This window comes from Caretta caretta, chromosome 10 (genome assembly GCF_965140235.1).
Source record: "Caretta caretta isolate rCarCar2 chromosome 10, rCarCar1.hap1, whole genome shotgun sequence".
Taxonomy (NCBI): Eukaryota; Metazoa; Chordata; order Testudines; family Cheloniidae; genus Caretta; species Caretta caretta.
Window position 1 is genome coordinate 79,290,192 of NC_134215.1, and position 27,855 is coordinate 79,318,046.

The 27,855-nt window shown below is 44.7% G+C and overlaps 1 protein-coding gene across 1 annotated transcript; it reads left to right on the forward strand.

The window, feature by feature from the left end:
• The first annotated feature begins 95 nt into the window (after positions 1-95).
• On the forward strand, positions 96-23,521 carry RAB11A (RAB11A, member RAS oncogene family). Its single transcript, XM_048866695.2, has 5 exons — positions 96-254; positions 10,454-10,649; positions 12,055-12,248; positions 14,551-14,631; positions 21,840-23,521. The coding sequence occupies exons 1-5, from the start codon at positions 215-217 to the stop codon at positions 21,977-21,979; spliced, it is 651 nt and encodes a 216-aa protein (XP_048722652.1). The 5' UTR covers positions 96-214; the 3' UTR covers positions 21,980-23,521.
• The last annotated feature ends 4,334 nt before the right edge of the window (positions 23,522-27,855 follow it).

Sequence of the window (27,855 nt, forward strand, 5' to 3'; positions counted from 1 at the left end):
CCCCGCCCGTGGGCAGAGTCAGCGTGGTGACCCCGGAAGGGCTACCCCCGGCCCTGCTCCCTGGGCGCGGCAGCCGTGCGGGTGACCCCGGAAGTAGTTCTCCGGCGGGGGGCGGGGCGGGGCGCCGGGAGCGGAAGTGCCGCAGCGGCCGTAAGGAGGGGCCCCGGGTTCGGCTGCTGACTCCTGCGGCGGCTCCTCTCTGGCTCCGCGCACCATGGGCACCCGCGACGACGAGTACGACTATCTCTTCAAAGGTAGGCGGGCCGGCCGCCAGCCCCGCCCACGCCCCGGCCCCGGCCCCGCGGGGGGCTCTGCCCTCGGGGAGGGGTCACCTCTCCGGGGCGGGGGGGGAGGGGAGTGGAATCGCCTCCCAGGCCCTGCAACCCTCAGCGCCGTCCGCAGCAGGGACAGCTCGTCCCGGAGCCCCTGCCCCGCGAGAGAGGGGCCCCTACGGAGCATCTCCTGGGGCACGTCCCCCATTCTGGGCCAGCCTCTCCTCCCCCAAGTGCGGGGGGGGGAGAGCAGAGGGAGGAGCAGCCCCCCCTCCCTTTCTGGGCCAGCCCTGTGAACGTGCAAGATGCTCCCTGGGATGCTCCAGTCCCTGGGCCAGGGCCCTGAATTGAAAGGCCCACGGGGAAATCGGACTCCTCTCCAATATCTTCTGACCTAGCCTTACCCGCGTCGTGGACTGGGACAAGGTGTCTCTTGGTGGTACTGGTTGGTGTGCCCCCGCCTCTGACGTTGGCTGAGAGGATGCCCTGAAGTGTATTCCGGAGGTTGCTTCACTATAAAAACTAGTTCGTAAGCCACTTCCGTCATCCTCCCAGGGCAACCTCCTTGTCTTTGATTTCTCTCTGGGGGGTTGAGTAAACCCCAAGATTGGTTTTCTTTTGTGGGACTGAGGAAATGGTTTGCAGAGATGCTTATTCTTGGTTTGATAGGGTAACCAGTAATTTAACATTTATATTTCAGTTTCTAATGATAATCAAACTATAAGATGGAGACCTGCCATTTAAAGCTATCTGTTTTGGAGGGAGCCTTATTATTGCTCAAAGAAGGCTGAGTGATGATCACCAAAGAGAAAACTCCAGAAACCCTTTCAGATTTTCTGCCCTTGTAGAGTGTTGGTTTAAAATATGGAGGTGTGAGTATTGATATACTAGCCTTGGAGTGGTTGGCTGTAGCTTTCGACAAGCTGACTCTAAAATGACCAACTAAATCTTGGGGCAGTTTTAATGTGAAACAGCCATCGTGGGTTATGATCTTTGTGCAGTGCTGCTGCTCTGCTCCTGAATAAAATAACTAGTGGTTATGCAGCGGGAGAGTAGAAGTCACTTCCTATTACAGTTTACAAGTTAAACACTGTTCAGGTAGAACTGTGCTTTTTCAAGGGTTGACATCGGCTCATAAGCACAATTTTATGCAGTAGTAAATATTGCATTACTTGCCTCATACTGTGTTGGAGTTCTGCTCCAGGGATTACTGTAACCATTATCTCACTCCCACTGATCTCACTTCCTGTCTTGTCACTTCATAAAGCTCCCGGAAGATTAAGGCAGAAATTCCTTGTTTTCCAAGGCCTAAGCAGATTTTTCTCATTTTGGTTCAACTGAGTTTTGTTAAAGATGCATCAGAATGTACAAAATGGTCTATTTAACATTTATCTTTCTGCCGAATGAAACAGCAGTTGGAAATCTTCACAAGTAAGACATGCTGCAAAAGCACAGTGAAATGGTGACATTGAGTATTTACTAACTTTAAATCAAACACTTAAATTGCCTATTTTGAAAATATTTCAGATGTAACCACATACTGTAATGCTATAGTGGAAATCTGCATGTACTGAACACTGGATTGAAAATATTAGTTTGTACCTTGTAATAGCAAAGGAGCTCTGAAATGTTCCTGTCATAGTACTTAAGGATGAACCTCAAAAGAGAAAATGTAAAGGTTTTCTCTCCCTATATTTAATTGTGCAATAACTTAAGTAAACTTTTCTGTATGTTCTTCCATTTGGAAAGCAGCTTTTTAACCTTACTTTTCCCTAAATACAACCATATGTCAGGGTAAATGTATATTACAACTAAAACCAAGTCAGGGAATCTGGTTACAACAGCAATTGTTACCTGGCAAGTTACAATCCATTTCCCTTTTTGCACTGTAGAAAAGCCATCCTGGTGGTCATTAATTTAAGTACATCCAATGCTCTTGTCTTGGTTACACTACTGTTTACACTGAATTATTAAACCACCATCTTAAATCACAAACACTCCAAAAATTGTATAAATTGGAGATATTAAAGGATAAGTCTTTTGTATGGAAAAATGCAAAATTAGTTTAAATTTATATAAACTGATTACTTCTCTAATCCAAATGTTACACATTTATCTCCAGAAGAAGGAAATGCAAGAAAAAAAAAAGAGCATAAGGGAGGTCTTATGGATGAGGAGATTGAACTCAATCTTCAACCTACCTTAAAGTGGGTGATATCTTCTATTCCTGCTCTCTATCTCCTCCCACCCCCACCCAGTGGATTAAACACTCCTCCTCCCCTGTTTGTATAGGACCTACAATATTTGTTCTGCAGAATCGGAGGCTGACACCTTATCACCAAATCTGTGTTGATAATGCTGGTGCTTAGGGTATGGGCCAACTTACACTACAGTGACAATTAGTCAGAGGAGCTGTTGCAATTTAGCTGTCTCCTGACTCTGTTGTTCAAGGCTTTAGCATGGTTCAGTGGGACTTACAAAAATTGGGTTGTCATTTCTGGCTGTCCCACTCCAGTGTGTTGCCCTTCAGGTTGCTATCTTTGGACTGCCTGAAAGACACCAATGGCCAGAGTACTCAGAGGCTGCACTGCAGAAAGCAGATGAGATCTATGATCTTCAGTTACTTAAGTTTTTTTTACTCTTATTTTGCAGGGGGGGGGGGAATCATTGTAACAACCACTGCCCTCTTATGACCCTATTTAGGATTAGATCTGAATTTATCAATATAAAATGTATACCCATGTTGTAGAACCAGCCTGTTATCTAAGCAGCAGATCACTCCTTAGAGTAGACAGGAAAGGTAGACACAGTGTTGCCCACTGTGAATTTATGTATTGGATATGTTATAAGAATCTTAAGATGACTTTGCTGTACATTGTCAGTTAAACCTTCTGGGAAACTCTTCCATGCTCATCCTGATCTTTCAGTTCTGTAAAAGAATCTTTTGTAGGTACTATTCCAACCAAAATGATGGTTCTATATTTATGGAAATAAAAGTTGTCCAACTGGCTGGATGTTTCGTTGAGCTATAGCTCAGTGAACCAGCAAACTCACTTCCCCATTTCTGAATTTGGGCCTGACTGCACTGACAATCAGCTGACTATTAGATATGCTTGACAGGAGGAGTTGCATCTTGCTTATTTTTCTCCAACTTGATTACTAAATCAAAGAAGCTCTGCTAAAGCTGCACAAACCTGTTGGTCTGGGTTTCAGACCTTGCATTACTGTCTCATACTTGCTCTGTTTATGGAAAAACCGGTCACTTGAAAGCCACTGCTATTTGGAATGGTAGTAAACCCTATTTGGGCCTCTTTCTCCATTACAAGTGAAGGCATTTTCTTGTGATGTAGCAAGTCTCATTGCTGATGAATGTAGAGAACAAGATTTGTATTTATTCATTTGTATTATAGTAGTACCTAGAGGCTCCAGCTGAGTTGTGTATTATAAATACACAGAACAGACTGTCCCTTACCCCAAAATGCTTATGGTGTTAGTATAAGATGAGACAATAGGTGGATAATCTTGTGCCCTCCCCCTTTCTTTAACAGTGAGAGGATAACCATAATGTGTTATCACTGCTTAACAACTGCCTAGCCATTGTAGAGAGGTTTTGATCATCACAGCATAAGTGGGTTTTAAGGAGAGAGATGAAGCAGAGTGTAGTAACTTTGCAGACTCTTGTAGAGTTCCTCACATGTATAAGGGATATAAAGACATAATAAAATATAGGAAAGGTTTGTTATTAACTACGGCTCTCTGTGGTGGGAACAAAAGCATAAATATTAAATCCAAGTGTTTTCAGAAGTAACCCTTCAATACCTGTAAATGTGTCCTAAACTTTATGATGATGCGCTTAGCTGTTGTATTCCACCCCATAGGTGGCTGTATTTCATTAATGGGTGAAATGACACTTTTAAAGGGCTTTTTGGATCCTTTTAGTAAGGGGCTATACAGAAATGAATCTTTATCAGTGATACATTAGACAATGCAGATTTGTAGTTATGGGTTCACCATTAATGTTTAAACTGGAGTCGGAGAATATAATTTCACTAGCTAGTTGAAACACTCTAGAAAATAGTTGCTTTTAAGCTTTAAGGCAAAGGTTAAACATGGGAACAAAAGCTGTACAGCTTTTGTCATTGGCTTTTCATCTTAATAGTTTGCTTTTCATGCAGCCTACGGTGCTGAATTTATATTCATGTTTTAGACTTGTAGAGCACTCAATCTAGAGAATATAATACAAAAAATCAAACTACTAAAGGAATTTCATTTTGTTTACCAAAATACTGGAAATGCCATGGCAGTAGCAATAGTAAAACTACTAACATTTAGCCAAATTGTTGGTGTTGTAAAGTGTTGTACAAGTGCTTAGTATCATGCTAACACTAATAGCACGAGCTAAACATAAATCGGATAAGGACTCCCTTTTAGGAGGATGGCCAACTATTAGAAATTGGAATCTCTTTGATTTTTTTGATCTTCTAGATCGTGGACATACAACCAAAGCTAGCATCACATGTTTAAAGGACTGTGTCAAGGGTTTTAAGCCTGGTTTGATTTCTTTAATTGCCACTCACAAGAAAGCAGTCTCCTAAACTGTAAATAGATTTAGGCTATCAACAGTTCAGTTGCTATTACAGTTGACTCTAGTATGATTTAACAAAAGTATAATATTTTCCCCATTGCACAGTGGTTAACTATAAATATATCCAAAGATCTGTTCGCTTGGATGCTGTTTTCACAGAGATTTGGTCATGCTGAGGATGAAAACAGCCATATTTTTTACCTTCATTCACCAATAACAAGAAAATAACCTGGCAGGGGGGAGTGAACTCACAAATGAGAAATAATGTTTTGCAATCAGATAAGCTGATTAAAAAGGAAGTGTCTCAATTGAAAACTGGGAAAACACTTGCCAAGGCGCCTTTTAAAAATACTGTATTCAGTTTCAGTTTGCTAGCAAAGAGTAATGAGCTGTACTGTTCGTTAAGAAAGTGGCTCTTGGGAAGCTGGGTTATGGAAGCACTCTGGGCCTCATTCTGCTGCTGTGAGGGCTGTGGCTGATACAGATGCCCAGCCTTAATGGTCTATACAAGCCTGAGTCGTTGTCTTGTAGCCTTTTTTTTTTTTTAAACCTTTTCTCCCGTCTGCTCTCTCTACCTTGATACTTCTCAGATCCCTATTGCCATATGCAGATATAGACTGCTCCAAAGTAGGGGACTTACTGTCTTACATCCTAGATCAGTGACTGCTAATGTCCATTGTGTGGCAAATTTAGGCCTTGAAACAAATGCCATAAAACCCATTGGAAACCCCAGAGTTGCATACATAATTACATTCCAGCCCTGATGGCTAGAGACCTTTGAATTACACTTTGGTCATCATAGTTTTTCTCTCACACTTCAGTTTTGACCAGAATTTTAGTAGCTGTTCTGACTTTTGGAGCTAGAAACACACTGCACAATCTGAAAGCAGGGGATTAAGCTTCTGAATGATTTAAAATCTTAATTTTTAAGAATTCACGAGAGTATTGGATGGTATCAAAATGCCAAAATTGAAGTGGGTACGTGGGGAGGGAAGAAGAGGCTAAGTGTTACCAAACTTAGTTTTCAATATCTGTGTGTTAGCTATGAACAGCTTCTTAATAGTTTTTAAAAGAATAATCTTGCCTTGGCTTTGCCTCTGTCAGGCTTAGAGCTGAGTCTTATCTGCTGATGTTGTGCGAAGTTCCCCTGCCATGTACAAGAGGAGCGACAATGGCCCAATTAAGTGGAGAAAATACAGAGATGGGGGAAGAGAATCTGAGGGCTGGTCTACACTGGCAACATTCAAGTGCTGCCGTGGCAGTGCTTTAACGCGGCTTGTATAGTCGTGGCAGAGAGCTCTCCCAGTGCTCTAAAAAACCCACCTCCATGAGGGGCGCAGCTACCCGGGCTGAAATTTGCTGCGCTCAGGGGGGTGTTTTTTCACACCCCTGAGCTTCAAGAAAGTTGCAGCGCTGTAAAGTGCCAGTGTGGACAAGCCCTTGATATTTTCTTCACTTCATTGGATCACTGTAGCTCCTTTTGAAATTGGCACGGTAAATGTTCTCTGTTAGCAACAGCGTGGGACTCAGGCTAGTTGAGAGAGAACCCTGGCAAGTTTTGTGGAATGACTGAAGTTTTTCATGTTTAATACTCAGGAAAAATAGCAAATATTGGTGATGGTGGGAGCAGGGATAGCTAAGCTTAGCTGATATCCATGCTACAGAGTCATACTGCACAACCTGCTGGGGATAGGGAACTTGGGGAAAGCAGAAATTTACCTAAACAAGAAAACTCTTCAATCCCTAGCATAACAACTGGATGCTAGGTATTGATGATTATACGAGATATAACTTGGTTAAAAGGGGTTTGAAGGGTTCCCCCTCCCAATAACTTCTACAAGTATGCAATTTCTGTGATTGTAAAGCTATTTAAAAATTTGGCCTAACCTTGCCAAAATAGATTAATAAATTCCAAGGCCAGAAGGGACCATTGTGATCATTTAGTCTGACCTCCTGTGTAACAAAGGCCATAGAACGTCCCCAAAATAATTCCTAGAGCAAATCCTCTAGGCAAAAAATAATCTAATCTGGATTTTAGAATGGTCAGTGATGGAAACTCCACCATGACCCTTAGTAAAGTGTTCCACTGGTTCATTACTTTTACCATTAAAAATTTACACCTTATTTCCAATCTGAATTTGTCTAGCTTCAACTTCCAGTCACTGGATCCTGTTATACCTTTCTCTGCTAGATTAAGTATGTGTTACCCATGTTGGTACTTAGACAAATCAAGTCACCTCCTTAACCTTGTTAAGATAAATATATTGAGCTCTGATTCTCTCAACATGCCTTAGTTTCTAATCTTTTAATCATTCTCATGGCTATTCTCTGACACCTCTCCAGTTTATAACATCCTTCTCAAATTGTGGGGACTGGAACTGGATGCAGTATTCCAGCAGCAGTCGCACCAGTGCCAAATGCAGAGGTGAAGACCTCTCTACAGGTACTTGAGATTCCCATGCTTATGCGTCTAAAGATTGCATTAGTCCTGTTGGTTAGTGAGCTTTGCCAACAAAACGAAAACCCTATGGTAAATTGTCAGGTGACACGGATACACTTAATACTCCCGAGGGAATTCTGTGCAGCAAAAAAAAAAAAAAAATTCTGCACACATTTTAAAATTCTGCAAATTTTATTTGTCAACAAATGAGGCTTCAGCATGGCAGTGGGGAGCACAGGCCACTGGCTGCACAGAGGTGGGAGATCAACCTGCATTCCCTCTCCCCCAGGGCATGGACTTGGCAGTGAGGTTGCACCTGACCCAGAGACAACGCAGTGGCTGGACCTGCCTCAGAAACACCCCGGGGCCCTCCCCCTCCCTGTCAAGCACACTGGGTGTGGGCAGGCAGGCTCAGCCTGGCAGGATCCGGATGTGGGAGGGCTTAGTGGGGGGAGGGGGAGAATCCAGGTGTGGGGTGAGGAGGTTCTGTGTGGGACAATCTGGGTGTGGGCAGCTCAGTGGGGATCTGGATGCACAGGGGCTTGTTGGGAGGTGCAGGTGGTTAGAGCTCAGCGAGGGTGAGGGGTCTGGGTGTTGGGGGAGTGTGGCTTGGTGGGGGTCTGGGTTCAGCTGGTTGGGGCTCAGTGGGGTGGGACTCTGGGTACAGGGGGCTCATTAGGGTGGTCCAGGTGCATAGAAATGGGGCTTGTCAGGGTGGGGGTTTGAGTGTGGGGGGCTCAATGGGGAGTGGTCTGGGTGCAGAGGTGGGGGTCTGAATGCAGTGGGGTGGGGCTTGCTGGAGGATCTGGGTGGACAGACCCCCCATATAGTGACCCCTCCCCCTGCAGTTAAGGAGCAATGGGGCAAGAAGTGTGTGTGTGTGGGGGGGGCCTAGCCCTGTGTAGCTCTCGGGAGAGCCAGGTGTGGGTGTATGTGCGGGTGGCTCAGTGGAGGAGTTCTGGGTACATGGGGTGAGATTCGGGTGGGGGTCTGGATGCATTGGGGGGAAGGGTCTGACCTGGCACTGGTGAGGGCATCTCCAGCTTCCCCATAGTGATTTACCTCTCAGCTGGCTGCTCTGGGAACCTGCAACCACTCGCCCACGCTGCTGTGGAGGGGCATGTGACCACTCTTGTGGCTTCCCTTTGCTTCTTGCTCAGCAAGACATTTTTCTGCAGGGAAGCAAAGAAATCTGCAAATTCTGCACATGCGCAGTGGAGCAGAAATCCCCTAGGAGTAAATTAAATAGACTTGTCCCTTGCACCTGGGTTGTTACAGTCCTGCATCTCCTATGTTAGCAAAATCAGCTATGGGAGGACAACTGAAATTTGACAATATTGAGCTGTCATTCTTGAATAAAAGCCAGATTCTGTCTGTTTCAAATGTGGATGTGTCAAGCCTAATAAACTATCAGCTATCTAAACAAATTGTTAACCGAGACTTTGTGCTGTGTACAACTTCTGCAGCATGGCTAGCTTCTTGCAGAGTCAGCTGGCAGAGGAAGCCAGAAAGATGTTTTAATGAAGTACTCCCTCTAAGGCCATTCTTGATGCTAATGTGTGTGTTGCTTTTTGTGGCGAGGGGGGGAGTTCAGAAGGTGTGTCACTAGTGCAATGGCCTTTATAATAAAGGAAAATTCCTCTTAGTGGTTTTTTTTTTAATTAATTTTTTAAATCGGGCACAGAAGACACTGTCCACTGTGTCTGAAACTGGGAAGGCTGCTGCATTAAGCTGCAGCAGTTCTCTGCAGACTTAGAACTCAGTCTGGGCTTGGTTTTTAATACTTGAGCTGTGTTTAATTACACCATTCCACTCTTCCTAGACCTTGGCCGAGTGTGACTATTTCAGAAGGCATCCTCAACATACCTGTGCTGGAATACTAAATGCTAAATCTGAGGTGCTATGAGCAAATATTGCAGACTTTTAAAAACAAGTGTTGGCCAGCAAAATCATTTGCCATGCAGTTGTGGGCTCTCCTTTGCTGTTGCGGGCTCTCCTTTGCTGTTGCTGGTGTTGACTCACTCCCAGGGTATCTGCCTTCCTCTCTAGGCCCGCCCTTGTCCTGTTTATGTTCCCTGTTATCAGTGCAGTGTTTTATCACTGTCAGGGCATAGGATCATCCTACTGGGCCACTGTTGCTGTGAATTGAAGGAGTGGCATGGCTAGGGTTTGAATGTGTCCCTTCCACTCTGTTGTGAGCCCTTAGGTTATACCCAAGCCTACCTATATCCCTGTTATACCCAAGTCTATATCACCGTCTCCAGGAATTGGATTTTGGACCTTCTGTCAATCTCCTTCTGCAAATGTAACCATAGCTGAATCCCCAAACCATAGCTGGTGTGAAGTTGTGCTGTAGCCCTAAGGGGCCGGGTTCCTGTGTCTGGATGAGCTGGATTTAATCAGCAGGCGAAATGGTGGTGGCTCTAATATCTTTCTGCTCTACTCATTCTGGAGCTGGGCAAAGGCCAAAACTACCCTGGTGTGATGGACGGCTCTAAATTACACTGGCTAAAGCAGCACCCTAAAGCAAATGCTGCCAGCAGAGGATTGCTGAATGTGTTGGGCTGTGGCTTTGCTTGTATCCTACCAGACCCAAGAAGGTGACAAAGGTGACTATTGGGTTTTTTGCATCCCAGGGATTCCCCTGGTGTTAGGAATCCCTGACTTTCCCCTTGGGGAAGCTTGTGGTCCCCTGCCAAAAGACACAAAGGAGATCTAGTTGAGGGCCAGGATCTGACCCACAGGACTCTTGTTACAGAAACACAACTGATAAACTCCAGCTGACCTTACTCCAAGGATTACCTTGATGTGAAATTCAAGTTGTTGGCCCTTGTGAGGTGCTCAGATATGGCTCATTACCATAATAAGTAGCTAGATAACTATGGAATATTTTACTACTCTGGGAGATTAAGATTTGAATTAAATAATGGTAAAAAGAGCCTCTTCAAATGGTGGTGGTTTTGGTATCTCCACTTGCTTGGAAGCGTGGAGGATATTTGAGCAGTTAAATTAAGACAGCTGGCTTGGCTTTGCTGCCTTCTTTTTCCCACATCTCACCATGAAAAGTAAATGTTTCTGTGAATAAAGCTAATTTAAAAATTGCTCAGTATACGTGCAGGTGGTGTGCAGTTCTGACGACTCTTGTCTTGTCTTCAGTTGTACTTATCGGAGACTCCGGTGTGGGCAAGAGTAACCTCCTTTCTCGCTTCACGCGCAATGAGTTTAACTTAGAGAGCAAAAGCACGATTGGAGTGGAATTCGCAACCAGGAGCATTCAAGTCGACGGCAAGACGATAAAGGCTCAGATATGGGACACAGCAGGACAGGAACGGTACCGAGCTATAACATCAGCGTAAGTGATAAGCAGAGTGTGTATTTTTACGAGAACTAGTGTTTGGTTCCACTTTTCTCCTGAATCGGAGAGAACTCTGAATCCTTTGTGCCATAAAGAATGCTGGAAAACATCTCCCTGTAAAGTGGTGAAGCCTGAGAATGGTAAAGGCATGGTATTGTGTGTGTGTGTGCAAACTCACTGAACTCTAATGTCCTTGACATCTGTGTGGTATGATAGGTTTCAGGATTAAAAATGGTCTTCAGTGTTTTATATTTGATTAATTTGGCCCCCTTCAGAAGCACAGCGTATGGGACTGTTTGGGGCTTGTTAGACCTCAAACAATTTTAATATTGGTGGGAGGAAATGGGACATTTGGGATCTTATAAAGTACATCAGATGTCCCTAATATATGGATGGAATTCTGGAGTAACAGTCTTAAACCAAACCAAACCCCAGGTTCTTTAGTCAGTTCCTGACCAAGTCACCATACTTGTCTGCTTCTCTGTCCAGCTGCAAGTGGCAATATTACTTGCCACTGTGCAGGGCTGGATTAACTCTCCTGTGGTGCTGGGGCTACTAGATTTTTGTGGGGCACCTGGGGGTTTGGAGTAGGGGAGTGGGCTCAGGCAGGGGATTAGGGCGTGGGGTGCAGGCTCTGGTCAGGTGGCGCTTACCTTGGTTGGTAAAGCAGGGCTAAGGCAGAATCTCTGCCTCCCCTGGCTCAATGCTCTTCTGCTCCCTGAGGTGGCTGGCGTGTCCAGCCCCTAGGCAGAGGGGCCAGGCTGCTCTGCAAGGTGCATGCTGCCCGTGCCTGCAGGCCGCCCCTGCAGCTCCCCTTGGCTGGGGTACCCAGCCAAGGGGAGCTGCAGAGCCAGTGCTGGGAGCAGGGGCAGTGTGCAGAGATTCCCTGAACGCCCCTCGCCTAGGGGCTGCAAGGGCACATCGATGAGCTGGCGCTTGCAACTCCAGGCCCAGGGGGCGCTGAGGCTCAGGGGACGGATTAAAAGAAGCAGTGGGCTGCATAGGGCCTGCGGGGCTCCCTCCCTTAGCTGCAGCCCCTAAAGCCCCTGCATTAATCCAGCCCTGCCACTCTGTAAAGAGCTTGGAGATGCAGCTAACTACAAACTATTTATAACCCCTTTTAAATTTTTTGCTCTGAGGTTTTATCATAAAAGCAGAAACCCTAATGCTTTAGTGGACACTACTAGTCCCCATGCAGCGGCCTTAGCTAATTGGAATAACTGTCTGGCTTAAAGCACAAGGTAAATGAGAACAAAATGAAACTGTCTGCTTATTTTAAGAATGGATTGTCAGACAGCACAGCAAGTCAGATTTGATTCACCTTCTGTTACGACACAGAGGAACACTGTTTGTTTGAATCATGTTGTTCGTTGCTGATTCAAGAATACATGTCTGCCCCCAGGTACTACCGTGGGGCTGTTGGGGCTTTGTTGGTTTATGACATTGCCAAGCACCTTACCTATGAAAACGTGGAGCGATGGTTGAAAGAATTGAGAGACCACGCTGACAGTAACATCGTCATTATGTTGGTGGGTAATAAGAGTGATTTGCGTCACCTTCGTGCAGTCCCTACGGATGAGGCCAGAGCTTTTGCAGGTTAGTGGATTAAATATAGTTTGTTGATGGTAACCCCTCTCTGGGGATTTGAGTTCTTTGCAGCCAAATACAGACAGGCTTTTAAAGAACAAAGGATTGAGTTGTTACTTGCCCTCTCAGCCCACTGTTAACACACCTCCCCGTAGACATCAGTGCTTTTCTTTCAGCAAGCGGCCTAATGGCACTAACATCGATGCTATTCCTTGGATCAGCCGGAGGCATTTGTGCAGTGACAATATCCATTTAAACCCAGATGCAGCATCTTATGTGTTCCTGAGCTCCAACACTCAGGGATGCTAAGACCCTAAGTCTCTTGTGTAGTAGCACTGCTGATCCCTCCAACCAGCCTTTATTTTGGCAGCAGCACGTGACCAGCTGGGGGAGGCTAGCTCCCAGCCCCACCCCTTCTGCCCAAGGCCCTGCCCCTTCCGCACCTTCCCCCTCGGAGTCTGGGGGGGGGGGAGATCATTCCCCTCTGACATAGTCTTATTCCATTAAGTCAGTTTCAAAGGGGCAGCTTTGAGATGCTTCCAGGAGGGTTTCCCCCTTTCATGTAACACTTAACATCCAAACATGAGGTTGAGAGAATGGAAGAAGCAACATGGAAGTCAATCTTAAAACAACTAAAACCGACTCCTTGTCCCTCCTCTCGCTCTGAGTGATCACTCATTGCCTGAGGAGATTCACACCTTAGTACTCTGGTGATGTTGAAGTGAGGTGCCATTATGTCTGGGGGGGGTTTGTTAAAGTTTGGGTACCAAGCTCTCCTTTACATGACACTGGAACAACACCCTAATCTTACCCCTTCAGAAGCAGCACTGCCTTGTTCAAGAAGTCACCTCATAGTGTTGCTGTGGCAGGGCAGAGAAATGGGACTAGATGAGGAGTAATCCTGGAAGCTCCCCCACTGTGTGGACGTGCTATAAAGCAGTGTGTGTCAACCTTTCCAGACTACTCTACCCCTTTCAAGAGTCTGATTTGTCATATACCCCCAACTTTCACCTCACTTCAACTTACAAAATCAGACATAAAAAGACAAAAGTGTCATAATTCACAGTTACTGAAAAGTGCTGACTTTATTTTTTACCATATAATTATAATAGTCAATTGGAATATAAATATTGTACTTACATTTCAGTGTATAGTATAGAGCAATAGGAACAAATCATTGTCTCTGAAACGTTAGTTTGTACTGACTTCGCTCGCGCTTTTTATGTAGCGGGTTGTAAAGCTAGGCAAATACCTCCATGAGTTGATGTGCCCCTTGGAAGACCTCTGAGTACCCTTAGCGGTGCACACACCCCTGCTTGAGAGCCACTGCTATAAAGTCTCACTAGCACATATTGCGGTGATAAGCCTCTGGGGTAGACTGGTGCCTAAAACATGCAGCATGTGAGTGTGTTGTTACTGGTACTGGGCATTTATGGCAGGTGGCCATCCTAGCCTCCCCTCATGGTATGGGGAGGCCTTGCAGGCATGGTTCCCTCAACTAACTCTCTTCTGGAGTTCAGAAATAAACCACCCTCATCCAGAGTCTTTAAACAATAATCCCCCTACTTTTAGGGTCTAATTTATTTAGTTTAATTGGCCTTCCCTTTAGGTGCAGGGATCCCCCAGCCTCCTCCTTGGCACAGGAGCCCAAAGCCCAACAAGGAGGGCTGTGCTTATTAATTCAGGACAGCTGTGGCCTCTAACCAGCTCCTCCCCAGCTGGCCCTTCTTACCTGAGTGCTTTTCTCCCTGGGTTTGGAGAGCTTCCTGGGCAGTAACCTTCTTCTGGTGGTGTCTCCCTGCTTTCAGAGAAGAGGCAGAATATATACAGCCCTCTTTCCCAGAGCTGGTCCTGGTTGGTTGGAAGAGCAGGGAGCCTTGCCCCTCCCTCTTTACAAGGCTCCGGGCCCTGGACCCTTAAAGGAACAGTAGCACACATTTCCCCAAACACAAAGTATTCTCCCTGTGACCACTTCCTCTCTCCCCATAGCTGCCTCTGCCTTTTTCTTAATCCCTTGAGTACCTCAGAACCCCCCAAACCTCTCAGCAGGGTCATGCTACAGAACAAGGCTTGACTGACCCCCTAGACGCTATTGTCCTTAAGGGGACAGACTACCCCTGTTACAGCACTGTTCTCCTTACACCCTTTAGAAGAGAGAACATTTGTTTTCATAACTACACTTATATCGATACACAAGGTTTTCAACACGAACGCCAATAAATCTGGTCTTTGGCACAGGAGGGCTGCTTGATGGGAATCACTTGTGCGATGCCTGCATTGTAATTTACGATCTCTCTCTCTGCCCACACAGAAAAGAACGGCTTATCATTTATTGAGACATCTGCTTTAGACTCTACGAATGTGGAAGCTGCTTTCCAGACTATTCTGACAGGTGAGCCTCATAGTGCTTTGTGCGGTCTGTGTGTGCTGTTCAGGGGAGGAACTGCAGATTGCGTGCATCTTTGCCATTTGAACATGCAATTTTTCCTAGATTTAGAGACCGCAGGCCAGATTCTTTAGCCTGCTGATTACAGCACTAGCCTAGGACTTGGGAGACCCAGGTTTAATTTGCTGCTCTGTCACAGACATCCTGTGTGATCTTAGGCAAGTCACTTAACCCCTCTATGCCACAGCTCCCCATCTGTAAAAATTGGAGAGAGCAGCACTACCCTACCTCACCTGAGGGTTGTGAGGATAAAGATTGTGAGGCACTCGGATGTTATGGTGCTGGGGCCATGCAGGTACATTAGATGTTCTTCACTCTGCACAAGCAGTACATAGTGGCTGGAAACTGGCCACATCTGTGTGAGGGTAATTCCCAGCAGGCATGGCACAGCACCAGCATGGCCAGCTTGACTCCCACTTCCTGCAGCATGCTGAGTTCTGACAGCTCTCCCTAGTTGATTGCCCCTTGCGGGCTATAGTCAGCCAGTGCAGATTAGAACAGCCCAGAGGGCCTCTAAACTGCTATAACCGACACAAGACCAGGTCTGGAGTAGAACCAACCACAGCATCAGGGAGCTGCAACCAGCCCCTCTGTGGTGCCCCTGTAACTATACTCAGCAATGAGTCTAGCCCATACACCTTTGCATCTGTCCTGTGCCTGCCCGGCTGACCTGTCCTGGTAGGAGTGCTGTCCTGCTTCTAAAATATACCTGTCTCTCTCTTGTTCAGCACCCACCCACCCTCCATCCTTGTGGTAGGAGGCACTAGGCTATGTTCGAATGTGGCGTTATCTGGAAAATGCCCATGTATAGGCCAGAGAATTTAATACTTTGTGTCTTTAAAATGCGCTGAAGAGGACCATACTGCCAGCAGCTATATTAGAATGTGAAAATATTAGACGAGAGAACTTGCACACAATCATTCAATATTCATGAATTACCTTGGAGATCACTTTGAGGCAGGACAATTACTTATTGCAATTGATCTTGTCTGAGCTTACATCTGTTGTACATACAATGAAGCAGTCCTTGCTGATTACTAGGTAGTATGCATGTTTTTTCAAGAACAGACAGGTATTGGTTAACAAACAAGGGAAGTACCCAAAGTGTCAGGATTTTTTAAAGAATGCTACACATTTGAGACCGATTCTCTTCTTCATGAATTTCCTGTTTAATAGAACTTAATTATTACTGCAATTGAAATTACATTTTTAATGTTTCTTGGAGGCTCTTGAAATGCTTTTTTAAACCCCAGATCCCTCAGCATCCCTGTACATAAGTGTACCCATTTTACAGACAGGTGAACAGAGGCCCAAGGAGGTTAATTGACTTGCCCAGGTCCATGTAGAGCTGGGGGCAGAGCTGGGATTAGCATGCAGTCCTGATTCCCAGTTTCTCCTCTAACCACCATTTGTGGCTCTTTTTTAAAAAACAAAAAAACAACTTCCAATCAGTCATTGGTGGTTGCTATGAATTCTAAAATTAAGGCTGAAAGAATAAATTCCATAAAACTGGAAAACACAAGGAACATTATCAACCTGTATATCTATTGATGCTATCTCTGGATGTGGGGCAGGGGAGTGGTTGACATGTAATAGGTAGACAGCATTAGACAGGTGCTAGCAAGCTTGTTGTATTCCTGTCTTCTCCATCCACTTCCATTTCAGGCAGTCCGTAAGGTTCAGTCTGAGACATGCCCATTTTGCACAAGTGTCTTGGTGGAGGGCAGTTAGAAAGACTGCTTCTCTCAAGTCCCAGCAACCAAATACCCTCACCATCTCCCAGAGTCATGTACGTTGATCACATGGTGAAATGTACATGAATGTCAGAATGTGCACAGTGTGTGTTTATGGATGCGTTCTACACTTCAAACTGAATAGCTTCTCTTCAGCTACACTGCCTGCCCCATCTTGACTGTTGGGAGAGGTAAGGACCCTTGGCACAGGTGTTAGTATTTAGCTTTAGTTCAGCTCTGGCAGTGCAAAGGAAACGGAAATCTGGAAATCCAGCAGATAGAATGTGCTGTATAGGTTGGTTTCTTCCAAAGCTGTCAAATTATGTATAACTCATCAGCAAATTGCCCCTAGTTTATTGCTGCACCATACTGTTCCATAATGGCATTTGCTGAGGCTGAAAGTTTGTTTGCACCAGGCTGCAGTCTGATCTACATACAGCTGGGCGACAGTCAGACTAATGCCATAGGGAAGCAATTTACCTCTTGGGGAATAGCTAGATGAATGAAGGCTGTTTTCAAAGCAGCCTGTACTACCTTGTCTTACATGCCCTTATCAGCATCTTTTATTCCAGAAGTTGTTTTCGATTATAATTAGTGGAAGTTCTATTTCCGTGCTTAATTTTCCTTTATGAGGTGCATTTTGTAATTGGAGAATAAGTGAATCAAATCCGGCCCTCACTGGCTTCGGGAAGGTTTGGTTGCTGCTCAACAAATGTAGATGTTCCCTGCGTGTTGGTGACAGTGTATTAGATAAAGAATTGTTGGGCATGCAGATGGTGTTCCTGTTCGGGGGAGTTGGATCATGTTTAAGGAAACGCTTCTCCTGATTAGAGAGCATGTGGCTTGTTCTAGTTGAGCTCCTGGGTCAGTGAGATAAAATGAAGTAAATATATTAGCAGCAGGTTGCCTCCAGCCACACTTCAACTGGCATGTGAAGGATGAATGTTCTCCCAGTAAACTTCTTGAAAACACTTGTCATAGCTGGCTCTTTCTACCCAAAACCTACTAATGATTATGGGGGGTTACTTCAAGTGTGTGCAATTCAAATTGGTTGGTGCTACCCAACCCCTGCTTGTTCTGCACAGTTTACTCTTGGTAAAGGGTTATGGCCCTGACACCTCTACGAATAGGGTGGTCTGAGGGTGAAGCACTTCTTATTCTTCTACAAAGCAAATCCGATCAGAGCCATAATAAACTGAAAACCCGACAGGCTAATAACCGATGTGACACACAGAAGGAGAGACTCTGAATGCTCCGTCACGTCCCCCAGTGTTAGCAGTGTTGGAACTGCGCTGCAAACTGGCTGCGACTGCTGTTTCCACATCTAGTCGCTTATGCAACCTTGCACAGAGCCGGTCTGACATGGTGTTTGAAAGCACTGGCAGCTAGCCTGCAGTAGGGCTCCCAACAGTGCTAACTGCACTCCAGCTGAGCTGGTGTGTGTTCTAGCTAGAGCCATTTCTCTGGAATGCGTAAGACCAGCGAGGCCAACTTCAGGGTTCTCCAGCACCCGATAAGAACAGTGCAATTCACTACACTTTTTTATTAAAAGCAGCTTTAAATGTTCGTGGGTATGGGAAGGATGATTCCCCTGCTGTTATGGCAGCTTACACATGTGCCCGTATTCCACCCCGATTGTAGGTGGAGGGGGGCAGAATGCCCTTCCTCAGTCTTGTTGCTCATGATGGGGTGTAGATGGAGTAGCAGCTCATACCTAGTGAGCGCCCAGCTTGGTGCAGGGTTCAGCTGCTCAGGAGGACAGGTTTTGGACTGTTACCAAATCAGGCAGTGTCTGTCCTTCTGCAGCCAAAGCAGATGATCCAAATGGCATTGTAAACAAGGCAACATTTAGACCTCGAGGGCCTGATTCCCATGGGCACTGCTGCACACTGCTCTGGCAATGCACGGGGGCCTTACAGTGAGTATTTGTTGTAACTACAGCTACTGTAAAATCTTCTGCATGGCCAGAGCAGTGTACAGGGGCCTGAGTGTAAGTGGGAATCTGGTCTCAAGTGTGTGCCATGCTGTCTCCTCCTTCCCCCTCACCAGCCTCTTTCTTGCTACTCTGCCCTTCCTTCTCACCTAGTGATATGTAATGCTACTTCTGTGGGGGGGTTCCTGCCAATGACAAACAATCTGGGGATTTTCCTGTTAAAGAGCTTGGTGCTTCTAAGAATGAGGGCAACGCAGCCGTGGCCTAAGCAGGCCCTGTGCAAGGTTTCTCCTAGAGCAATGTCACTTGCCCAGCCCTGTTGTGGTAAAAGGCCTCTTCTGAGCAGAGATTGCTGATTACAATGAGCACTTCATAGGGACTGGGATTTTGTTGCTGAATGGATTGTAAAGTATTAATCTCTCTCCTCCTACATATCTTCACTAGCGTGCAATCCTTAGGGACTTGCCAGTTGTATAGCATAGGCCTTCATATGGTGATGATCTTCGTGCAGTCCTCAGAGCCTCTGCTGCTGATGCCACAAGATAATACCGTGCGGAGGGCAGGCTGTAGCTATCACATGTCGGACCAGGGTAAATTTGAGCACCCAAAGGAGGAATCAACAGTGCATCAGTCTGTGAACTGCCATCCAATTCTTGGGTAGTGGTGGTGAGAGAGCTTGAAGCCTATAGGATACGGGGACATGAAAACAGAAGGCTCTCTTTTGTAAACTGCAAATCTTTGCTCGCAGCTGTGGAACAGGATGGGTGTGATGTCTAATGTTTCAGGGCTGTTGGTACTAATGCACTGGAGTGTGTGCTCAGGAATGCTTCTTCATGAAAGTACTGTTTTCAAGATTGGTGGCTGCAGAGGTTATCCACTGCTGAAGTGCTGCTGGTGAGTTATAACTATAAAGGCAACAGCATTCACTTGTTTTTAAATAGTAATAGGTCAGATTCTGCCCTTAGACATGCACAGGAAACTCTGACATCAGTAGGAGCAGTGCAATGGTAAAAGTTGGCCGGAAGATCTTGGTGCCTGAGGAGCTCTGATTCCACCCCACCCCACTCAGCAGTACTTCACGGTGAAATGCCCTGTTGCATGATGAGCTGCATGTGCTATCTAAAGAAGAATTTAAGTGTTCCATGGGCGGTGATATGGTGTGTGTGGGTTTTTGGCTTGTAGAGCAGACTTTGTACGATGCATAAACTCAGTGTGGGCCTTTAGAATTGCTATCTCCGCAATCCTGGGGACTTAAGTGCTGGAGACCCGTTGGAGAAACGTGTATTTCATTGAAGTTCACCCCATCTCCAACCTGAATTTGCTCCTATGCACAAGAGACCATTAATGCTATTTCAGGCTGCTTTGGAAAGACATGACTGAAAACTTTAGTAATTCTGAAACCAGAAACCCTCTTCCTTTCGGTGTGGCAACTGTTGGGTTTGCTTATATCAGCAATTCACTTGTGTAGCCAACTGTGTCAAACTGAGATGATCCTAACAGGTTCTTCCTCTTGTATTTAATGAGATGTGGGATGTCAGTTCTGAATACCTAACTTGCTGCTCTTCTCTGAACGAATGTGCCACTGGCAGATATTGGTATTTTCTTTGTATTATCAACAAGCCTTGTGCACTGGGCATGTGTGATTTTGTCCGTTTGTCCTGCTAGTCAGCATTCAGATGGCTGTATGCACTTGTGCTGTCTGTCCTGCAGGAGAACTTCAGGTCTGACTTGCCTCTTCGGTCCTTTGGTGACTGCATTTGCTGGGGTTTAACTTTGTTCACAGCTTGTTCAAAAAAGCCCTTTCCTTGCACCTTTATCCCAGCCCCACTTTCTGGAAGCTCTTTTTCCAGCACACTTCCTATTAGCTACAGAAGCGGACACAGAGCTCTGTGTATTCAGCCCTTAGCAGCAAATGTTAGACTTATCTGTGCACGTTTGCTCAATTTGCTTGTGTTGAAATGTCCGGCTGTTCACTTTTAAGTAGTTTGTTGCTCACATTCTTAACAAATGCTACTCTCTAGTGGAAGAAATATTTCTTGGTTTGGGGTTAAATAAGGTGCCAGTCAGGCAATTGTTATCGTACCAATAACTGACTGAGACCCTCCAAAAGAACTCGGATCACAGCTTTCTGTGCAGCGAGGGATATTTGCTGAGCTATGCTTTTTCCTCATTCTGCCCCAGAAGAAAGAGTAAAGTGCAAATGTCTCGTACTCCAGCTGTCTGAACTCATATGGAACTCTTACAGCAGCATGGTGTACTGTGTAGTGTGGGGCAGCAAATGGCTAAGTGGAGAAGTTCAATTATTCCCCCTCCTCACCCCCCACCCGAACAGTTCCCCTAGCTGTAGCAGAGTGTGAGACAGTACCAACTGGCATACTTCACTCTAGGGTAGCTTTGGACTAAGCTCAAAAAACTTTTCCGCTTACCTAAGAAAAGCTTGAAAGAGGTCTGTAGTTTTGAATGAGAATTTGCATGAGATTCTCTCATTTACTCCTCCATTTTGAGGCAAGTTTCCTTGCTAAAGCCAGCTGTCTGCCCATGGTTACACTCTGCTTTCTTTCTTTCTCTTTGAGCATTTGAGATGCACTCATGATAGCTGCAAAAATGCTTAATGCCCATGGTCTGCTTTGCACTCATTACAGGCCATATTGAGGTGAGGTGAGGTGTCACATCCAAGTGTGTGCTGCACCTTCGAGGCACTAGGAGTGGCACAAGAAGTTGAGCCGAGCTTTCCATTTCAAGCTGTATTTTTTCAGTCTGGAGTCCAAATTTTGCCATAGATTTAAAGTCAGATCTTTGCTGTTCAGACATGGAGTACTTTCTGTAACTCTCCCCAGGTTATGAGTGTCATGGATCTAAACAGAAACAAGGCCTGTCCCATAGTCTAGACACCTCTACAGAATTTTTTTAAAATCTAAGAATGCGTCTCCACCAGCAAATACATCAGACATAAGATAGGCCTGAGGGTCTTTTGGAGCAGAGGAGCAACTGCCCCTCTGAGCCCTCTCCAAAAGGTGGGAACATAGCTGCCAACCAGCTCCATTCATCCATGTTAGCATCTGCAGATGTATTCACAGCCTTACGCTCATCAGGAGCAAAAGCTGTCTACAGCTCTTAAAAACTAGCATGGGCGTTTTAGTCTCCCATACCCTAAATCTCTTGCTAGCAAGTTCTGGCTACAGAATAGCTCTCTTCAAGGGAAGGAACAATAAAAGCAAAGGTGTAGAGAACTAGAAATAGTCTTGTAAAAAGCAAATGATCTGCCTTGGTCACAAGATACCGGAAATGTGATGGTACAGATTAACTGATCGTGAAAATATCTGTATGATGTTACCCACACAGCTGTACTTCTCATTTTGTTATGAGGTATTGGCAAACTTTGCTGGTTTATATATAAAGTCCAGAAGATGCTAAACTTGAGTAACTTATTGGTGTTGCTGTGATTGAAAATATGTATATAGTAACTGGTTCCTGTTCTTGTTTTCCAGAGATCTATCGTATTGTTTCTCAAAAGCAAATGTCAGACAGACGTGAAAATGATATGTCTCCAAGCAACAATGTGGTTCCCATCCATGTCCCACCAACCACTGAAAACAAACCAAAGATGCAGTGCTGTCAGAATATATAATTGTTTCTTCTTTCCTAAAAGGCTGTGTATATTCCCCAGGTCCAAGATTTAAATATATTTGTAATTCTTGTGGTTAAGTCTTTGTGTTCAATTACTTCCTCTTATTATTCCTTCTGATCTTTTTCATGTCTTAACACTTTGATTTTAGTGTTAAAATCATTATTGCTTCCATATGGCTGCAGCATATTCATAACTCTGACTCACCAGTCTTGGTTTAATAAATTGTTTGAAATTCTAATAGATTACTTTCCAACTTGATGACCACTAGTTGGGTTACTAGAATGTCATTTTGTAATCAAGCTCAGAAATGTTAATTCTAACCTTCCCAAAACATTACTGTCAATGTTAATGAACATCTCTGGGCTATTTAAACTAGATCATCTTTCCTAACTCCAGCTGTTATATCTAGCATCCAAAAATTGCTTATGAATCACCCATTGCTCTTAAATGCGATTTTACAGTAAAGCTAAATGTTTTGGTTACATCTTGAGGTGGTCAAGGTATGTGGATTTTTATTACTAAATATTAGGGCAAAAATGATTCTTGTTTTGCATCTAAGCTGGAGACTTCACTATGTGCAATGGTGCTCTTGAGTTCTAATTGTGCAAATGAGGTCATCATGGTAGGAGGCTGAAATGGGAGATACTAGTGGGAGCTCATTCAAGGTGCCTCTTGTGAAATAAGACAAAGCAACATGAGCTAAGTAACGGATTCACTTTTCTCTCTTAATATTGGGACTTGCATCACTTTGTGTTGCCCAGGAACTGGACTCGATGGTGCTGGCAGTATCAGAGGATGAGAAAGTTCTTCCTTTCCACAATGAGTAGAAACTTGAGGGATATTGTATCATGTATCCATAGTTTATTTATATTTGCAAATGCTTAATGCTGGGGTCACCAACTTCCATGATGTCTAAAGAATTTATAAAGGACCCCTGCAACAGTGGCTCCACTCCATTGGAAGCATTGGTTAGTATAATCTGGAATAGTTTCCTTATTGAAAGTGTGTGTGGCTAATAGACTGATTTCAGTACAAGTCAGTCAGCAGTTGACATAGACTGTTGAGGGATGATAAGGTTGTGAATTGTGCCTTCTGTCACTACACTTTCAAAAGTACTGCAGAATACTCTCTCATCTCCAAACTGTCCACTAAATGGCTTGAGTGATTGGCACTTAAACTCCTACAGTATTTAAAAAGCTATGAAAAACTGTTGGAGCAGGGTGGGTGGGAGGAAAGACATTCCTCAGACACTGATACAATCAACCTAGAACATCGGTGTGTGGGCATGCACAAATTGCTGCATTGATTAGCCAACCTTTCGGTCTTGCGGTGCTCATGATGTGTAAGGCACACGGAAGGCATTGCTGTAGTCAGTCTTTTTTTTTTAATCCATTTCTCCTATTTGTGTTTCTGTTCTGAAGATGCTATTGGATCTGTTTGTAAATTACTTTGTATTTTATGCACGTTCTGTAACTTTTTTTTTTTAAAGATTGGTTTAAAATAGTCATTCATGATAATAAAGAATTACAGGGGACAATTCCATATAGCGTCATGGGCACTTTTTTGGGAACTGGAGTTCGTCTTGGCAAAACGAGGGGTCTTTCAGGGTACATGTTATGTATGCAACTACAGATGTGCATGGTCATGGAAGAATTTCCAAAGGTACAACTGAAGTACACCTAAAGCAACTGAAAACGGAAGGGACAATGCTGCTTAATTAGTCTCTCACCTGCACATGTTGAAGTGTTTTGAATCCAGGCCTGCAGTTGTCTGTTTTAGTGACACACACATTCACCATATACATTTTTTTGTGCCCTCAACTGCACTCTGTGCCTTGTCCAATGGTTCCATCATTTTCACTTGTAAACAGCTTCTGCAAGCTTTCTTTCAAATAATGGTCATGTAGCCAAGAAAACTAGCAGGAGTATTGGAGATCAAATGCAACGCCCTGCCAGCTCTTTCTTCAATTCTTTCAGTTCCTTCCAACCAAAGTTAATCTTGGTGCACTAGAAGTGGGTAAGGTGTTACCTTCGCCAGTGTTAGGGACAGTGAGCACTGTTCTAAGCAGCCTCATGCCTGGTCAGTACAGAGGGGAGACTTGCAAGGAAAACTGTGGAAGGCAGTACTCCTGGTGATCCAACAGGTGGCATTCATCCTTCTGAGTCACCACTGAGCTAGTGCCTGGTAGGGTTTCTGATGAGAAATTACAGGGAAGCCCCTGCCAATGGTTGTGACCACTAGAGTAGGCTCCTAGTCTTTTGTACAAGACTTGGTAAAGGACATAGACAATGACCTTCTCACATGGCTGTAGCACGAACCGCAAACACTGGAAGCCTTTTCACTTTCCCCCTCAAACTTTTGTTGTGTTATGACTGTCCAGCTCAATAATTCACCTCCCAGGAAACAGATGGCCATGCTAAGGCTTAACATACCTTATGTAAAACATATCATTTCCTTGCTGATGCCAGGGAAAAAGTGAAACCCACTGAAGTCTCCCCACTTGGCCCCTTTTTAGCATGGAGGGTGACTCCAAAATTGCCTCCTGCGCTGTGCTGCATTATTGGTGCAAAAAAGGGTAGGATAACCGTAACAATCCAGGCACGGAATCTCACACAAGAATCCCTTGCAGGAAAAAAACAACCACCTAGGTTCTGTACATCTCATGGATTGCTGCAAGATGGAATGATAAATTCCATGAAATACTCAAGAAAAATACTAAATTATACATATTTCAAATATAACAAAGGCAACTGTGCTTGTTTGTATACTAGAGGCAAGTTCTTACCCATTGCAAGCTTTTGCAGGGTAGTGCCCATCTCTGCAACATGTTTTGTCCAAATATGTAGCACCATGTTAAGCTCTGATTGCACCCACCTGTAAGCAGGGTTGGTCTTGTTCATTATGCAGCTGGGTAAACCCCCAAGGAATAAAGAAGTCCCTTTAAGCGTTCATGAGCGGTCATGGTTCCTTCTGAGCTGGTGCTGAACAAATGACCCAGCAGGGTCCTTACTGCTCTTCCATTACAGATTAAGCTCTCAGCAGTGTACGTGACACTGAATCTTCTCACACAGGTGACCTTTCATTATAATATATAGCGCTGGGGCACCTGCATAAGCTTGGGGGGGGGGGGCTCTAAAGTTTTCATTAAATTATAAAATAGGGTTGATCTAGCAGAAGCCTTTACTTACACACTTTTTTTGAAAGCCCAAATCTTAGCAATTATAAACCCATATTGCAAGCATCAGTAGTTTCCATCTTGTATTTGTGGTAAAGGGTGCAGAATTATTGTCTATAGCATCTTATTACAATTACTTACATCTAGCTGTTTAAACCTGATGAATTTCCAGCGTTGAATAGCGTAGGGAGTGGGGTTTGGCAAATAAGAGGCGTATGTGTGGCTTTGGTTAACAAGATTTTTTTTTTGGACATTTGAATTGCAAGTATTGAAAGTCTCAGTTTAGCAGTTCACTATACTGCCATGGAGAGAGCTTAATTCTGTAGCTGCTTCTGCTGCACAATTTAGCTTGTAATTTACTGATTAGCATTAATACATATGATAGACTAGGCCCTGCCACTGCAGTGTACACCACATGGATGGACTACAGTGAACCAGCTGAAGTCTATGGAGCTCCCTGTGGGTACAGCTGTGTACAATAATTAAGGCTACATTTGTGTCACGGAATCTGGGATTTCCAGGGACCATGACATTTTCTGCTTCCGCCCCTGGGGCCGTGGGTCTGGAGCTGGCAGCCAGCAACGGGTGACAGCCTCCTCAGGGGCCCCTCAGGCTTCCAGCAACAGAGGACAGCCTAGCATGTGCAGGGGAGAGAGGAGGAGCCCCACAGGTCCCAGTCCCAGCCACCATGGTAGCAGGTGAAACCATGGAGCTGCAGCAGCAAAAGTCACAGACAGGTCACGGCTTCCATGAGTTTTTGTTTATTGCCTGTGACCTGTCCATGACAAAATCTTAGCCTTAACAGTCATGTCTGTTGCAGGATCGCAGCCTCAGCTTACTGCAGGAAAAGCGTAAAGGGACCTGACAGTTGCACCTTGTTTGAAATAGCTCTTACAGCTCTATGTGAGCTGGGTCAGCCTTTGACAGCACCATTATGATGCTCCAGTCTGCTCACGCATGTTCAACTTATGGGCAAGTAAGAGTTGCCAGAGCAATTGATGAAAAGGTACTTACCTGGTACTTAGTTTGCTTTCAAGCTAGGGTGTGACTAGCCCCTGGCTTAGGAATTATTCTCTGATTTACTTCATTTTGGATTTGAGATTCACTCATTCTCAGAACTGTTGAAATCAACTTTTCTACCTTACTTGCCTGACATTGGCTTGAATGTTCTCGGAGTTGTTTGGGTAGGCAAATGTAGGCCCTTCGGTAACCAGTCCTGTGGTACAGAGAAAGTTCATGCCTCCAACACGTTCAGGCTGGAAATGAGTACGTTTGAGAAGGGCACATTGAGAGAAACTCCATTTATTTTGTACAAGGTATAGTACCTTAGCACAGTGAACAAATTATTACAAATCTGTCTTGCTTTAAAAAAGTATTGCCATTTCAATGTCTATTTTCTAAAGTAATGCTAATGTACAAGAATGTATTTTTCCCCCTTCTGTTAAACTCTGTGCACCTCCTTTCATTTGGTTTGGAAATCCAGCTTTGAAAAAGTCAAGCATAGCGCTGCTCTCCGAAGTCCCATCTCATACTGTACAGAAACACAACACATACATTGTTTAGGCTTGCCACTTACACTGCTTGTGCTAGATGTATGGTAAGTCTCTAACAAGAGCCTAACTGCCTTTTTATTGAGATTTCTGAGGTAAGTCTTTCTATATGCTAAGTAAAATATATCCCTACCTGGCCCTACAAAATAATGTCTAATTACATCTTGAATAAGGCTTTTCTGCAAAATTACTATTGCTGATCACTCATCCGCCCCCATGCAGCCATGCAGCATTCATGTAAATATCTATGTATTCCTTGCAACATGAAGATCAGCTTCTTTTTAACCCTGTGGGGAAAGAGCTCTCTGGAGTTAGTTTAGCCGTCTGAACTGCAGAAGTTGCCAGCTGCATAACGGGTTTCAGAAAGTGTGCCCACCGATGCCCACGAAAGATTCCAGCTTTCCAAAGATTCCTGGCTGTGTTGCCAGGGCTTCTCCCCACCCCTTGACAAGAGTATTTAGTGCGTTACCGGATTGACAGTAGTGAAGCCCAAAGAAATACAGCACAGGCTCGGTCAGCATCAATGCAGGCTTCTTTGCACTGCCCTGGCACTAGGCCTCGATCCCAGCGCTGAGCAGGTCGTTCAGTCTCCTCAGCACGTTCAGCTCCTGGCGAGTACCATCAAGGGTTCAGACTGCAATGGGCTTCTCCATATGACACTAAACTCCTGTCTACCAGGAACTACGCTGGCCCCCGGACCAGTTCATTTCACGTAGGTTTGTCATCCACTCACAATGACTCCCAGCTGGAGCCGGATTCAAACCGGTGATCTAGAGGTGAAAGGCTCTGAATTTTACTACCAGGCCCTTAGGCCGCTATTTCCTGCATTAGTATTTTTTACTAATCAATTCATGCTTTAACAAACTGATCACAGTTGCTTTTCTTTCTCTTATAGTTCCATCAGAACAGCAAAAATGCAACAGACTTTTTTATATTTAAGATGCAATCAATTTGCTACTCCCGCGTTTGCCTAATGAAATTACATACTTAGCATCATACTACTTCATGCTCAAGAGCTACAAGAAACTGCTTAATAGCAAGTATTCTATTTTCTATGTCAAGAAGGACTACAAAAAATAATCCAGGAGGCTTATTCCAAAGCAAACCTTATTCCAAGGCAAACCTCATGGTAATTATTCCACAAACAGCTG